General features: G+C 36.2%; 1 protein-coding gene across 3 annotated transcripts in view; it reads left to right on the top strand.

Moving 5' to 3' along the window:
• The window catches only part of NEBL (nebulette), a 274,542-nt gene that overhangs the window by 220,913 nt on the left and 37,417 nt on the right, over positions 1-16,212 (top strand). The window contains exons 13-20 of one of the 3 annotated variants that reach the window (XM_030008945.2): positions 1,311-1,421; positions 2,095-2,205; positions 2,454-2,564; positions 3,075-3,179; positions 6,364-6,456; positions 11,915-12,007; positions 12,392-12,484; positions 14,483-14,575. The exons of the other annotated variants lie outside the window; for them this stretch is intronic. Of the exons in view, the coding sequence (XP_029864805.1) occupies positions 1,311-1,421; positions 2,095-2,205; positions 2,454-2,564; positions 3,075-3,179; positions 6,364-6,456; positions 11,915-12,007; positions 12,392-12,484; positions 14,483-14,575 (810 nt within the window). The remainder of the gene's footprint in view (positions 1-1,310; positions 1,422-2,094; positions 2,206-2,453; positions 2,565-3,074; positions 3,180-6,363; positions 6,457-11,914; positions 12,008-12,391; positions 12,485-14,482; positions 14,576-16,212) is intronic. 3 annotated transcript variants of the gene reach the window in all.

Raw genomic sequence — 16,212 nt, 5'->3', positions numbered from 1 at the left:
ATATATTTTATATTCATTTAATATGTGTGTGTGTATATGTATGTTTATTTGCATGCATATATATACATAGCCATAAGAACCAGAGGGAGTGCCATACATAGGGCCAAATCCGACCACTGTAAAGAGGTGCAGGAATATATAGCATAACTCCCAGGATTATCTTTTCCTTGGTGTTTTACACAATATGAAGCTGGGAGGAAACATCTGCCATTCCACCTTTAGCAGAGAGGAAGTGAGGGATAATGTCTTCTCTCAGGTTAACTTATACTATTTGCAAAAAACTGTGGTTTGCAAAGTAGAGAGGTGTTTTACCACGTTTATTTCCACATCAGAGTGAGACAAAGATGGAAGACTGAAAGTCTTTTTGCTCTTGTTCTTGTAAGTGATCAGACCATTGCATTGAGTAGAAGGATATTTTCCTTCTCTTTTCTAACTAATGTACAGCCTAAAAATAATTAACAAACAAGAAAAGTAAGAAGAAATTTTTTAATTCTATGTATTTATTTTGACCACCCCCACCTGTTTTCCACAGACAGAGAAAAACTAGAATAAAAAAGAGTGATTACTACTGTAATAGCAAAAATAGCAGTGCCTGAGAATCTTTTAATTTATTAAAAAAAAAGTACAACTATTGTATACAATATTTCAGTATTACATTTTAATATCATTTGCTGATGAACAAGAAATATATCCTTGCTTGGATAAGCTGAAGATGAAATATTCATTTTGTTTCCTGGTTATTGGTTATTTATAATTTATGTTGTGAGGAAAAAGCAGCAATCATGGATGAGTACTGCCACTTGCCTAATGGCTGTGGTTCAGGAAAGACCTATTAAATGAATAAATTACAACTTCCTGCTCTGAAAGTTCACTGGAAACAATTCTGTGTGGTATTAAATTTCTAACATGTAGTCTTTTCATAAATAAAATATTTTCTTACAAGTAAAATGTGTTTCGATTACACTGGCACCAAGTACCAGCTTATTATACTATGGTCTGCAGAGCTAAACTTCTCCTTTACCTTAGAGGATAATTGTAGCAAGCTGTATGGACTGATTCCCCCCACCCTCTGCCAAATTAAAAATTCAGTGGTAGAGTTCTGTACATTCAGTGAATATCTCCTCAAGTTTTCCTCCTGTAGTTTGTTATGTATTTTCCTGACAAAAGCTTACCAAGAGTCTTGAGAGTTGTGACTCTGAATTTGAGATTTTTGATTGACTCTAAGTCTCGAAATTGGATCTCTTGTGCAAAAATCTACCTGTAACTCTCTGGTTATTGTGAATATAATGTATAAAGTTTGATCTTCACAGAAACAATACAAGAAAGACCTGGAAACTGAAATTAAAGGGAAGGGCATGCAAGTTGGTCCAGACACTCCTGAGATAAGACGAGCCAAGAAAGCTTCTGAAATTGCAAGCACGGTCAGTACTGTAGCTGGTGCAAGCTTTCCATCTGACAGAATGCAACAAATTAATTGACAGTTCCAGGAGGTGACCAATCCAGGCAGAAGCAATACCACAAATTTCACCAAATACCTAATCCGTTGAGCTGCATAGAGTCTAAAAGTTGCATAATCAGCATACGGGGGAAAGTTAAGATTTCCCAGAACTTTGACCTTTCCATCATCTTTTGCAGGTTGCACTTGTTCCTCAGGAACCACGCCTGGCCTGGGCTGTGTTCCGTAGTTGCGGGTCTACTACTTTTAGGTCTGAATAGCTGCTTGTTTAGTTAGGGCCAAATGATAAACAGAGTTAGAGAGATGCTAAAGCGTTATGACCCCAGTCTTGCAAGGTGCAGCTGAGGGAGAAAGTCTCACCTACATGTGTCTGTGATTGCAGCTGCCAAAGCTGCAAAGACAGGTGGATGTGAAAGGCTACATCAGGTTTGAAGTAAGCAGTCTATTAAAAGAATTTTTTAACTGGTCAGCAGCTACAGCATAGGTGTCTTGTAGGTAGATCTTACACAGGTAATGCTGTTGAATCAAAAGTTATTTGGTGTTTTAAGAATGCTGTTCAGTGGAATCGCACAGATTAAAGTAGGAACAATTTAAGAATTTGGCTGTCAGACATGTATTTCCAATGCTATTCTTTTCAGAAAGAATACAAGAAAGACTTGGAGAATGAAATTAAAGGAAAAGGAATGGGGGTGGGCACGGATACTCCTGATATACAACGAGCCAAGAAAGCTTCTGAAATTGTAAGCCAGGTGAGTACAGAATGAGTCTCTTAAGATTACTTTGGAAGTAAAACACAACGAGATGTTAAAAACATAAAATGTTCTCAGACATACTTGGGCTAAAAGGAGTAAGCAGTGCACAATAAAAACATTAAATTAAAGAAATTGAAGAATTTATTTTAAAGCCTCACCAGTGCTATAAGAATAACTTTGAAGACAGCATGTACAAATAACTGTAGAATTAGTTATGGGGTTTTTTTTCCTTCTTTTTTCTTTAGAAAGAATATAAAAAGGATCTGGAGACTGAAATTATAGGAAAAGGGATGCAAGTTGGCCCATATATTCCTGAAATACAACGGGTCAAAAGGGCTTCAGAAATAGCAAGCCAGGTAGGCATAGTTCAAAGGCTGAATGTTTTAATTATGTGTAACAATGGCTGCTTGACATACATTGCTCAAAATACTACTTCTGTAGCTCTGTAGAGGCTTTCACACCTGTATTAAATTAATTTACACGTAGTAAAACGTCTTACTGCCTGATTCTTATTTGTATTCAGGTGTGCCATTCCATGTAAATTGAATTTAATTGTTTACATCCACTTGTAGGTCTTTTACATTACCTAATGAGAAGGTTATATATATCCTGACAGTGAAGGGAAATAGTACAATGTATATGAGAATATATTACATATATATATATATATATATTATATATTTTCTGTGTGGGACACAGTGTCAGATGTCCCACACAGACAATGATAACAATAGCATGGAGGAGAGAGGCTGAAATAAATAATGTACAAGGATGTTGAGGCTTGTCAGCAATAAGCATCTTTTGTTGCATTTGGATATTCTGAGCCCAAGAAAGCAGGAAATAGACATTTTAAAATTATTTTTCAGAAAATGTACAAAGATGAAGCAGAGAAGATGCTCTGTAACTATTCTGCTGTCCCAGACACTCCAGAGATGGAGAGGGTAAAAAGTACTCAGAAAAACATCAGTTCAGTGAGTAATAGTGCTCCTCTCTTTGCTTGCAACTTCTCAGATATTTTTCACTTTAAATAGGCTCTCTTGTGCTGCAGCATGAAATAGGGAACTTATGAGTAAATGTCCTTTAAACCATTTGCATAATTTTCCTGGCAAAAGCTGTATCACTCATTTCTTTCAGAAAAAAAATACCCAGCTTTTCTAGGTGTGACACTTATTTTGAATTGCTAAACCACTTACACCACCTTGCCAAGCCACAGTTATTTTTAAATGAAGTTGTTTTTTCTTTTTCCATCAAGCCCCAGGAAGTACTTTATTTAAAAGGACAAAAAAAATCTAAGGCTTGTTACTGTGCATATAAGATTTTTCATCTGTTTCCTATCATATGTACAGAACATCAAGATTCAAGTATAAAATTAGAACAGATCATGTTTCATAAACATATATGTCTAATGATTTTAGGTTATAAATGTATACTGGATATATTTTTTAATTTTATGCTAGATTTAAGTTTCAGTTTATCCCTAAATGTAAGTTATGAGCTTAGATTTCTAAAATTGCCCAGTTTGGGATGCATTCAGTTCCATTTCCTTTTTGGGCCCATTAATTCTGCTGTTTGTAATTCTGGCTTTGCTTGTAATAGAGAAGAGAAGAAGAGGAGTAAATATAGCCTCCGGAACCAAAGGCTGTCCAGTTAGTGTCTGTTTTTTATGGCAGACTAAGTAATACTAAGAAAGGCAGTGATTTGAGAGAAAGGAATATAAGTTACTTATATATTTTAGTATTATCTGACACAGATGTTGCTCTTTAACTTAGAGATATTCTCAGCTTCTCCAACTCTGCAGAAGTACAAAGTCAATTAGTTTCTCTCAGAGGTGTTTACCTCCAGCTATGCCATATCACTGCAGCTTCACTAGGGGAGTAAGAGCCTGTGGGGAGAGAAGAAAAGTCGCTGAGGCTGCTCTAGGCAGTGGTCTCTCCTGTAACGTCTTCCAGCCATTACGTGCTCCTTTTCTTCCTTCAGATGAGAGCAGTTGAAAGTTACATCTTTCTAATAGGAGCTGTTGACATGCACACTGGCCCCAATTTTGTTTCTTGTAGTCTGTGGCCTCTTAGTTCTGAATGGTGCTCTGCTGCACGGTGGGACAGTGATTAGCACTGTATCTTATGTCACTGGCATCCTAACATGCTACACCGAAACTCCATGTAACAGAGGGGATCCAAGCTAGCCTCTACTAATGTGCTTCCCTCCCTGCTCCAGTCTTTGATAGCTTTTGATGAAGTCCTCAGATAGGTCAGTGGGTCTGGCAGTGCAGACTCACTAACAGTTAGATACCAGGAATATAATAACCTTCTGCTATTTAATTAAGCCTTGACAAGCCTCTGACACATCTGAACCCCTTGCAGCCCTGTAGGCCAGTCAGGCCAGTCTGAACTTTCAGTGCCAAGCCTGACAATTATTCTCTTTGCTAGTGTACTGGATAATATGAAATGAAGGTATTTTGTCTTTGAGGTGATTTGTATTTGCTTTATTTTGTGATCCTTTTTCTGTTTCTGAACTGGATCCTCCAAATGTAGGAAAGCAGTTTATAGCTGTGATTGAATGATCATTTTTTTTTCTTTCTCTGTTTTAATCGTTCAGCATTCTGTGCAATTTAGATTATAAAGGTAAGTTACTTTTTACTAAGTTGAAATATAGCTGGAAGCAGCCCCAATATAAAACAATTAATGACCCCTAATAGGCTTCTGATTTTTTGATTTTGTCTCAAGTATTTTCCTGCCTTAAGGGACAAAAAAAGTGACTAGCTCTGCAGATAACATCAGTGCTGCTTCTAGCTCACTAGCTCATTTGGGAGATGATTTACAATAGGATATTTATTGCACAGTCATCTCTTTCATAGAAAAATTCCCAGCTCCAACATTTTCTACCACTCCCTCCTTAGTAGAGGAGAAAAGTATATTTTAGTTCAGTCCACTATGTAAATCTTTCTACCTTGTACTGACATGCTGGTGCAGAAGAATTTTCAAGTTCTTACTCTTAAACTGTCTCTGTTCTTACATGGTAAAACAAAGTTCTAAATTGTTAAAGGTTTTCTGAATATATAAAAAATGAGTTGTGGACATAAATAATTCATTCTCCTCTAGAATATTTGGCAGTAGTAGTCACCCTAGGTTACAGAGGGCTTCAAGGAAGTAGGAGAAATGCATCAAGACTGATGTTTTATTGTTTAAGGTTTATTGATAGGAAAAAAAAGTTAAATAAATCTTGGTTTAAGAAAGGCAGAGATACTAAATGGTAAAGATTTATTTTATGAACTCCAGGATCAGGCTTGTTTTTACACTACTAGCCTGGAAATACTTACTGGACTGGCAACAGCTGTGACACCAAATACTGAAATTCAAATAAAACTTCTTTAAGAGTTTTGCATCGTGAACTGGTGCTCCATGGTTATTTAAATTATAGCCACATTTGGAATTTGTGGAGCAGTTATTTACTGTCTCTTTCAGTAACTTTGAATGATTGATTCTACTGATGCGCTTTGTGTTTTATCCTTTACTGAAACAGTTGAAATAGAGAGGAGAATTATATCTAAACAACATGTGTATCTTTTAAGAACTGAGCTTTGTTTTTAGATGCAGTCCTCAGCTTTCTGGCTTGAACCCAGAAGTAAAAAATCATGTGACTTGAATTGTAGCTCTGACTGTTCTGGTTATTTTATCATGAATATGTCGATTTTCTAGTTTGTTAAATTAGAAATAATAATATCTATTCAATTCTCAGAGTATTTTAAGATCTGAAGAGTAAAAAACCAATTCAAATCTTGCATGTACATGCATGTTCAATTACATTGAAATAAATGAGATTACTCAAGCATAAAGTTGCATTTGTAAACATTTATAGATTATGATCTAAATTTTAATATTATTTCCAAAGTTAAAACTATCATTACAAATACTTACAAATGTTTGAGGTCAGTCTAAAGGATGATAATAGATTATCTGGGTTACAGTTGAAAACAAACAATGTTATTATAGTTACTGATAATTGGTCTGATTTATGAAAAATTCAAGTATTTGCTTTCTTAGCAAGATTTATAGTCAGACCAATTTGGAACTTGGAAAATTGCCCAGCCCTTTTATGAGAACTTGTACTTGCATTGCTAACAGTCTCATAATTACTTTTTCTTTCGGGGAAATGAAGGTGTTTTATAAGAAGGAAGTAGGAGCTGGCACAGCTGTAAAAGAGACTCCAGAGATTGAAAGAGTAAAGAAAAATCAACAGAATATTAGTTCAGTAAGTGTTATTAACATTAATTATTCTTATGTGAGTAAATGGTGGTTAAATTTTTTTTCCATGTTGTTTACTAAAAATTCTATGTTGTGATATCACACATCTCATTCAAATACGACCTCACTGGATTTTGGATATAGAGCTCCATTCTAGTAGAGTTAGAGCTCCACTCTACTATAGTTCTGTGTCCAAAGGTAGAGCTTAAAATTGAAGCATCATGAAAAATAGGAGAAACTTTTAACTAAGTATTTGAGGAAAGAGTTTTGTCTTTCAAGAGTGAGAAACATGAAGTGTGTTTCCTGATATGAGAGACTGAACAACAGTTGTAATTTGCAATTTAGAAAGATATATCACAAAAAAGAAAAACTGTAAAGTTCCTGTAAAGTCTGCATATATTACATAGGGGTTGGTACAGTTTGCACTTCAAGAAGAGGAAAATTATGTCCAGACTTGAGCTGTGTGAAAAGGTGGAGGGTTTGAGCCTCTTTACGTGCTGATGACAAGTTGATCTGTGGATCTGATGAGACTGGTTCTGAATTGATGTTGTTTATCGATGGATGCCTAATGTCTTTGGCACTTTAGTGGGCAACTAAAAATAAAATATCAAAATGAGAGTTTATTACAAGTAGAACATCCTTTTCTGATAAATACTTGGTAAAACTTGGAAAAAAGTGGAAAAGTGACTGCCAAGCAAGAAAACACTTGTAGCTGCATTGTTCACTTGTTTGGAATTTTTGGTGTGGAGTCCTCTGGGGCCATTTTTATGTTTGTCACATGATTTTTCTGATGATTAGATGCTTTTTTTAAAAATAAAATTGAAAGTAATGCATAGACATGACACTAGATTGTGTTTAAATATTAGTTGAAATCCAAATTAGGGACTCTGGACACCTATTCCACTAGAATTTCCTTGTTTACTGAGTAGTGTTAAATACTGCATTTCCTAATTTGAAGATTCAGTGCAAGCTATCATGTGTTCTAAATCCTGAAATAGTGTTTCTGGTTGGAAAGCTGTAGGTTTTCTTGATTTAAGGGTGGGGTTTTTTCATTGTTGTGTTTTGGTTTTTTGGTTTGTTTTTTTCCCCTCACCCTGTGCAATTATGTTTTTGGGTTTTTTTTTTTAGCCAGATTTGTACTGGTGTTCTAGAAACAAAAACTTAATCTCTGTTACCTACTTGATTTCCAGTTGCCACAGACATTTATTTTGAGAGTAGTCACATGCACACACGCGCGTGCGCACACATGCACAGAGGCTTATTAGGAGTAGTCTTACTCTAATGCTTTTTCTCAATACCTTTCAAAATGAAATGGAAAAATAGTGTACAGTGCTCTTGCTATTTTAGAAATCCTAAACAGTGGTGAAGAGGGGAAAATGAAAGGTGGATCAGTATGCTAATAAACACACTTGAACAAAAGCGCATAAAGAGAAACACAAAATGCATTAGTGGTTTAGCGGTGTGATGTAGGTAGCATGGCCTTTACCTTGCTAGTCTGTGTGTAGAGTTAATATTTTACAAAAGGTATTTTATTACATGCAGTGTATTTGAGATTACTTAAGTCTTGTATAATATTTATTAAAAGTGTAGAATGCCAAATTTAAAGGCAATGTGCAAGAAAGTTTTAAATTATATGTCAGTAAGACGGAAATTATATTGTGCAGTAAGAGTGAAATTATATTGTGTAATTTACAGGAGTCCCAAAGGAGGGTTAAATTACACCAATTTTGACTCCATTAGATTTAAACATTTTACACATATCTTTGAATTTAGCCAGAAGGACTTAGGACAGCTTTAAAATTGTTTGCTGAGCTAAATGATACTATGGAATGTGAAGTGCATCTGCAGTGTAAAAAAACCCAGAACACCAAACTAAAATAACACTCACTGTACAACCAAACCATGCAAAAAAGTCCATTGCATCATGTTCTGAAAGTGATCAGATTCTTCCAGATGACTTATATTGGAGGCAAAGATCAGAACAGTCTGTTTTCAAATCCTAAAAACAAGGTGGTGACAGCCAGGGGGGTTGGGCTCATCTCACCTGTTGTGATTAGTTTTGAAGAAGCAGCGTCCTAAATAGTTGGAGTCAAGATCTCACAGAAGTTTAAAAGCAAACATCAGACCCATGGACTGTAACTGAATCTGAACCAAGAAGCTACAAATAACTAAGAATTTTTAAAAAACTTGTTTATATTGAAGGACAGGCAGGGCTGGACACAGCACCTGGAAGAAGTCTTTTGGGGGAAGATTGTAGTTGTGTTTTTATTTGTGTGAAATCCATGAGGAAACCCCTGTGATATGTCAGTCAACACCACAAAGCTGGGGTCTGATTAAAACTCAAGCAACGGACATTTTGAAGCATTTTAAGGATTGGTAGCACTGCCAATTCTTAAGCTTACCTAACAGTCTCTATTAAAAGACCCCTTTTTCCAGTGGCTTAGTACTTCTGCCAGTCCTAAACTGTCTGAACTGAAATTTTCCATTCCTGGTCTGTGTTTTGGGCTGGTTTGGTTTTATTTATTTATTTATGAATTTCAGCCAAGGCAGCTTCCAAGTATGAGCTTAGAGAAAAACAAGTTGTTTTGTCTGTGTAAAAAAAATTGGCACTCTCCAGAAGTACCATGTCTTGGAGAAGAGAGTTGAAAATTATCTACTAAGTGACATTTGGTACAGTGGATTTGGAAAAAAAAGGCCAGGAGTGACGAACTGAAAATGTGGAAGGACTTGGTCAAAGCAGACAGGCCCAATGTGGGGAAAGACAGGCAGAGTGATGCGCTCCTGTGCGTAGGTGCTTCCTTCCAGAAGAGCTGAAACAGAACCCAAGGTCGTTTAGACTTATCACTCCCTCACTGTCAGTGTGTATCTGAGGTACCCTTGGTCAAATATTTTCCCTTTCTTTAATGACGGTGTCCATGGAGGTAACAAGCTACTATTGTTCTCATGGGTTTGTGCAGTCAACCTAAACAAACCACAAGGGGCTTAAGATGAAGGCACATGCAGGAATGTACATTTCTAGTTTTTTAAATCATGAGAAATTGCCTCCTCAAGAGGTGCCTTTAGGGAGTATTATTAAGGTCACTAAGTCAATACTCAAAAGCAAGAACCTGACTTCAAGTCCCTGTGTCTAGACCTGATGATCCATTGCCAAAGTGTATGATTTTATACTTTGCCACAGAGGCGGATCTGCTCTGGTTTTCCATTTTGCAAACTACAGTTCAATGGGAATTCTCATTGGATGCAGGTGCTGTATAATCCTATGGTTTTTAAAATTATGTAGGCAGATTAGCTGTTACTTGTCTGTGCTCTCTAGTAAGAATAGTACTCTTCCTTGTCACACTTCCCTTTTTTCCTCATTTCACTGCAAAATTAATGAATTAATGTGTGTGAAAAACTCAGATGCTTTAGTGAGGAGCAACATAGAAAAGTTCCTGAAGAAATCAGTAATTCTGCAATCAAAGCAGGACCTTAGAGCAGTTAAAGGAAAAAAAAACCATCAGTCATGGTCTGCATGCAAACTACTTGCTAAGTAAGGGTCACTGATTATGTGTAAAGAATGAGGCAGAATTCTCTTGAGAAAAACAGGTTTTGGTAATAGATAAAGAAGATTATAAAGCACTTAATCAGGAAAAGAGTGAAGTAGTATAAAATATATTAAAAGCTGTATATGGAGCATATTTGTACAAGGGGCAAAACTAAGGTTACCTTTAAGTTAATTGCGTAATTTTCTGATTTTTGTGTCCTTGATTTTGCAGCCTTAAAATGTATTTAACAGAAGTTTTGTATGCCACATTAATATAAAACTGTACAAATTGTTTCATTATGCTGTTCCCTTGTTCTTAAAGTACTTTTCCTTCCTCGAGTCTTGCTAATGAAAAATGTTTCCACCTATTATGTATCCCCCCCCCTCCAATTTTGAATGGTTTTGTGAATTTTGGTGTTTTATTACCATTGTAAAGAAAAAGAAAGCATGCCATATCACTGTGTCGTGGTTTAACCCCTGCCAGTATCTAAGCACCACGCAGCTGCTCACTCACTCCTCCCCCACACAGTGGGATGGGGGAGAGAATCAGGAAAAAAAAAGGTAAAACTCCTGGGCTGAGATAAGAACAGTTTAGTAGAACAGAAAGGAAGAAACTAATAATGGTAATAACAACAATAATAAAATGACAATAATAATAATAAAAGGATTGGAATATACAAAACAAGTGATGCACAATGCAATTGCTCACCACCTGCTGACTGATGCCCAGTTAATTCCTGAGCCCCCCCAAGGCCAGCTCCCCCCAGTTTATATACTGGGCATGACATCACATGGTATGGAATACCCCTTTGGCCAGTTTGGGTCAGCTGCCCTGGCTGTGTCCCCTCCCAACTTCTTGTGCTCCTCCGGCCTTCTTGCTGGCTGGGCATGAGAAGCTGAAAAATCCTTGACTTAGTATAAATATGACTTAGCAACAACTGAAACCATCAGTGTGTTATCAACTTTCTTCTCATATTGAACCCCAAAACATAACACTATACCAGCTACGAGAAAGAAAATTAACGCTATCCCAGCTGAAACTAGGACACACTGTAAAGGATGGCGTGGTCTACAAGTATTTTTATTTTATGGTGGCATAAGAGATTTGAAGCTGAATGTGCTGAATACTGGACAGGTATTTAGTAACAGACAGTAAGACAAAGACAATGCACAGATTTGTCCAAGATGACCCTTTTGGATAGCATATGGAAAACCAGAAAATATGATGCCTTTCTTTTTAGTACCACATCCACTTAACCTTACAATTCTTTCTCATTAAGTTGAATTCCAGTTTTGGTACATATGTTGTATAATTGAAGAAATTCTAGTTTTGTGCATCTTTCAAATTATGGAGTCTACCATATCCAAACATACTGCTGTTTAGAAGAGATTAAATGTGACAAAAGCAACAGTAAATATCTGACAGCATCTTCAAAGGCATCATCCATCCAAACATCTGCATTCTCCCTGATGGGTCTGTGTGTGTTTTTAGAGAACTTGAATGAGACTTTGAAGTCATCCACCCTTTTAAGAAGGGTGAAATGTTTTGTTTCTGAAATGGACTGGTAGACTCCGTAGCAAGATAATAGCAAGACCAAGTCATTGCCATAGTAATGCAGATCTCCAAGTAGTATATGCAGCATCCCAATTATCATGAAGATAGCCACAATCCCATGTGATGTATATTCCCACTGTAAGAGTTTTAGGATACTAGGCTTGTTATATGCACTCTGCTGCATTGTATCAAACAAGATGCATTGGAGACCCTAGCAGCCTGTTTCAGAAATTAAATATAACTGTTCCTTTCCAGGTCAATAGTGTTGGTAGGTGTGGTCTAGCTGTGCAGTATGTGTAAGGGAGAGATTACAAAATGTTTGTTGTGTTTTAGTGCTTGTCTGTATCTTCTTTAAATTGCTAATATTTTGTAATATTTATTGTGCAGATTAAATACAAGGAAGAAATTCAGCATGCAACAACTATTTCTGATCCACCCGAACTAAGGAGAGTTAAGGAAAACCAGAAGAATATTAGCAATGTGTGCCCCATTTTAATTCCTTGCACACTTCTCTCTGCTGTATTAAATACGTTTGTGCCTCAGTGAATATGCCTGTGTTGTTTGTGCTAGTTCTTGTTTGTCCACAAAGACTAATTTAATCAATTAATGGTAAAATAATAACTCCTTAGCCTTGCACTTTGATTAACATCAATGAGAGTGAAGTATTCCTGTTGAAATACTAATTGTGTCTGAAATAGAACTGCAAGAGGGGGAGTACTAAGTATCATGTGGAAAGATGTGGGTGTTTATTAAGGAATGGTGTTTTCCATCCAAATGCAGTGTGCTCTTCAATGATGTCTAACACACTGTTGTATTTCTGTTACTTGGAAGTCTCGGTGTAATATCTTCTGCCCTGTCTGCTAGGTTCAGTACAAAGAACAGCTCTGCAAAGCTACGCCTGTGAGTGTCACCCCTGAGATTGAAAGAGTCAAGAGGAATCAAGAGAATGTCAGCATGGGAAGTTGCTCTCGTTTAATACTTTGTATGATTTTTGGGTGCAGAGGATGAGTACAAAGTTCTGCCTCCAGAAGCTGTGCCTTTTCTTTAGTTAGGTGTGGACTTAGTAATGGAATTACATGAAAACCTTCTTTTAGGAAGCAATTGTGAAAAGCCATTGCTTGGTTTGGGAAACGGCACGTGAAGCATCACATATTCCATTAAACAAATGGCTGCAATGTTTTGAAATTTTACTCTCTGTCTTGGATATTTGCAGGAAATCTTGACAGATTTTTTTTTTAACAGACTATCCTTTTCCAGCTTTTTTTTTTCTTTGCTTTGTAAAAAATTGGCTACAGTTGTACTCAAACTCCAGCTCTCTTACCTGTCTCTTTCTGGTTCCTCAGTAACCTTCCTATCAGAGTTTAGTATTTAATGGCTGACATAACCATTAGAAAGTCATACTGTTTGCAGGAGCACAGGGGAGAAGGTAAGGGTTTTTGGAACACACTGCTGCCTTCCTGCTTTGCTGAAGTTGTACCTTGTTAGTGAGTCTTTGGGAGACTAGCCATTCTCCTCACTGGCAACTGCCATCAGCAGCTGTATTTCCTGGGGCTACAAATAGCTAGTGTTTCCCTGGGGTGTCTTCTGCCATGTTCCTCAAATTATTTTAGAGTTACAATTTTCAAGAATACTGTCCCTCTAACTTAAGTGTATGCTATTTATTCCTGCATTTATGTTGATATATCTAGCTCTCCTAAAATGCACGCTGTTCAAAGAAACCTGTTTTCCCAAGTGATTCAAACCAGTCTGGGTGGTTGTTCTACTCACATCATTGTTGACCTCTCACCAATTTTTGTGTTGTGCAAATTTCATTGGAAAGATTAAATTCTCTTTCAGGTCACTGCAATAGCTTTGGGCGAAGATTCTTCAACTTCAGACATTTCTAGAAACATTAAGTCTTGAATAATCATTTTATCCTTACAAATGTTAGTTTGCAAGTTTAATCCATTTGATAGCTTACTGTCATTTTTATAAAATCTTAATTTTTCAGTTGGAATATGTTTATGTGGACAAACCAAAACTGTGTTGTGTGGGAAGACAATAGCTTGAACAATATGTATGTTAATGCCACAATGCACTGTAGAATTATAAGCGTGATGTGTCAGTACAGTTATCCTTGTCACAAAACCAAGAGCTTATTTAAAAAAAAAAAAAGTTTGTGTAGAAACATTTATTTTACATGAAACTATATGGATTGGCATAAGTCATGCAAGAATCTCTAATTATTTACTAAATGTGTACCATATCTGACTTCCCAGTATTTGGGGACAGGGTTAACATTAGACTGATTGGTCTGTCAGTGCCACATCCTATCCTTTATCCTCTTTAGATACTGATCCTGCCTTTCGTGTGCATTTGGTATATTCATCATTGCTACAAGTGTATTTTGTTAAAAAGTAATAGGGGGCATATTCCTACAGTACATTTAAATAAACACATGGTGAAATTTAGGCAGTTGGATTCAGTTGGAAGTTGTCTGATGTATTGCACCCCCTGTGTTTAATCCCCTTTGAATATATAGAATATAAAGGTTAGAACATGGATGGTATCCTTATGGAATCTCTATGTCTGGACAAATATACATTTACAGTGGGCGTTGCTGAAATTCAGTTTTTTCATTTTCTCTGCTTGACTTTACTGCATTATTTGTGGCTTACCCCATTCCAAATATAAGATATCCCTCTATACTGCCAAAGACCTGTGCGGTGAATGTCAAGATGTTATGTGCCTATGTGTGTATATATCCACACAAATGCATTAATAAGACAACTATACAGAAAGAATTCAAGGTTATGCTTCAAAAATCAAGTTTTATAAGCTTTAATAAACTTAAAATGCATTTTAGCTTTTCAGTTGTTTCCTGGATGACCTTTTAAATCATACATTTTAATGTAATACAATGTGATATTGCTTTAGCTGAAATAGTATGTACCATTTTATTCTGTTAAATAATAGGTTCACTACAGAGAGCAGCCTGGCAAAGCTACTGCTGTGAGTGTCACTCCTGAGATAGAGAGAGTCAAGAAGAATCAAGACAATATCAGCTCGGCAAGTTGTTTGAATCTTTTTGTCATTTAGATTTTCAGTCATTGTAGGAATATAACAAGGACATGCTTTTCCATTTAGATTTGATGTGTCAAATAAATCCAACTGCATCATATACTGAATGGATTTTTTTATCCTTTGAGTACATGCACTGCACATATGGGCAACAAAAAATACTCAGACTTGCCTGATTATGCTTGCAAAAAAAGTAGGTGGTTGTGTTGGCACCAGTATTTTTCAAGGAGACAGTCAGTAGAGGTCAGTCATTCTTTCAAGAATCTTTGTCTCTTGTTACCAAGTTTTAGTTGCTAGATTGCAGGAGTAAATTACAGTAAAGAACAAAGGAAATGAGAATTTAACTTTAGTGCAAATTTCATTTTTTTATGATTTAAAGCATGGAAGCATATAGTCATCCATTCTACTCTGTGACATACCAGCTATGTTAGAGCTGAGTAGTCCTAAATAGATCCTATTACTAAGGAGTAAAATACTATATTTTTCTTGGCTTTTATGGAAATACTTACTTTTTTTTTTTTTTTTTTTTTTTTTCTTTTCCCAAAATCACCACGATAGTGGTGTAAGAAGCAGCAGGCAGTTCTAATAAGAAGCAAGGAAGAAGTCAAACCAGCATGGCGAAGTAAAGGACCAGACTAGTTACACTGCAGTCTGTGTCCTCGACACTGAAACAATATCAGTGACAAAGCCCCTGCAGATGGTAAATAGAACGGGTTTCATGCAGAGCCACTGTCTCAAGGTGGCAGAAGAGAATGAATAGTAGTGAACACTCTAGAACTGAGTGTAGGGGGGGAAAGTAAAGTAGGTTGGATTTGTCAGAGGATTAGTCTAAAGACAAAGGAACAGAATCTGACCTTGTAACTATATATGTCTCAAGTACGTTCTTAAAATGCTCATGCATATCTACCAAAGTCAATTAGTTTTGAGGTGCATAGTTAAAAATAAGAGGGAAACTTCCCAAGAGTTCTAGACTTTAAATAATTTTTTTTATTTCTGAAAATCAAGCTTTTTTTTCCCCAAGTGACTCCTTCACTTTGTTTCTCAAGATTTACAGGGATAAATACTCCTCTATGGTAATGAGCACTAGATGAAAACCAAACTATGTTGGTTGTAATTATTCTGTCCAGAAAATGCCTTGTATTCAAAAGCATATGTAGCTGAATATATTTGCTAAGAAAATTTATTGTTTAATTAAGAAAGGTTTGAAGAATATGCAGTACCATATATTTCTGTTTCTCTTCAAACTTACTTATGAAACATAGACACCAATACTCGTATTTTCATAGGTATGTTGTGCTCAGCTAATATGTAATTTTAAGGAGAGTTAGACAATTTCAATTGGTTTCTCACATCACAAATGCATGTTGAAATAGATTTGCACAACTGATTTGAGAGGTAATACTTTGAGTGTGAATGTATAGGTAAATCTAAAATATTTACTAACCCTCAGTATGCAGGTTACAATGCAGTGTAGGAGCTAAGAGAGTCCATTAGTAGAAGAATTCAACCAGCTAGCAGAAACCGTAAGAGTATTCACTCTAGAACCAACAAGTAGGACCAACTACTTTTACTGTTTTAGAATTCTGAGTGTGGGGAGGTTTTTGCCTTTTTTTTTTTTTTTTTTT

The sequence above is a fragment of the Aquila chrysaetos genome, chromosome 3 (assembly GCF_900496995.4).
Source record: "Aquila chrysaetos chrysaetos chromosome 3, bAquChr1.4, whole genome shotgun sequence".
In the NCBI taxonomy this organism is placed as follows: Eukaryota; Metazoa; Chordata; class Aves; order Accipitriformes; family Accipitridae; genus Aquila; species Aquila chrysaetos.
The sequence above is the reverse complement of the archived record's forward strand: the minus strand, read 5'-3'. Positions and strand labels throughout refer to the sequence as shown.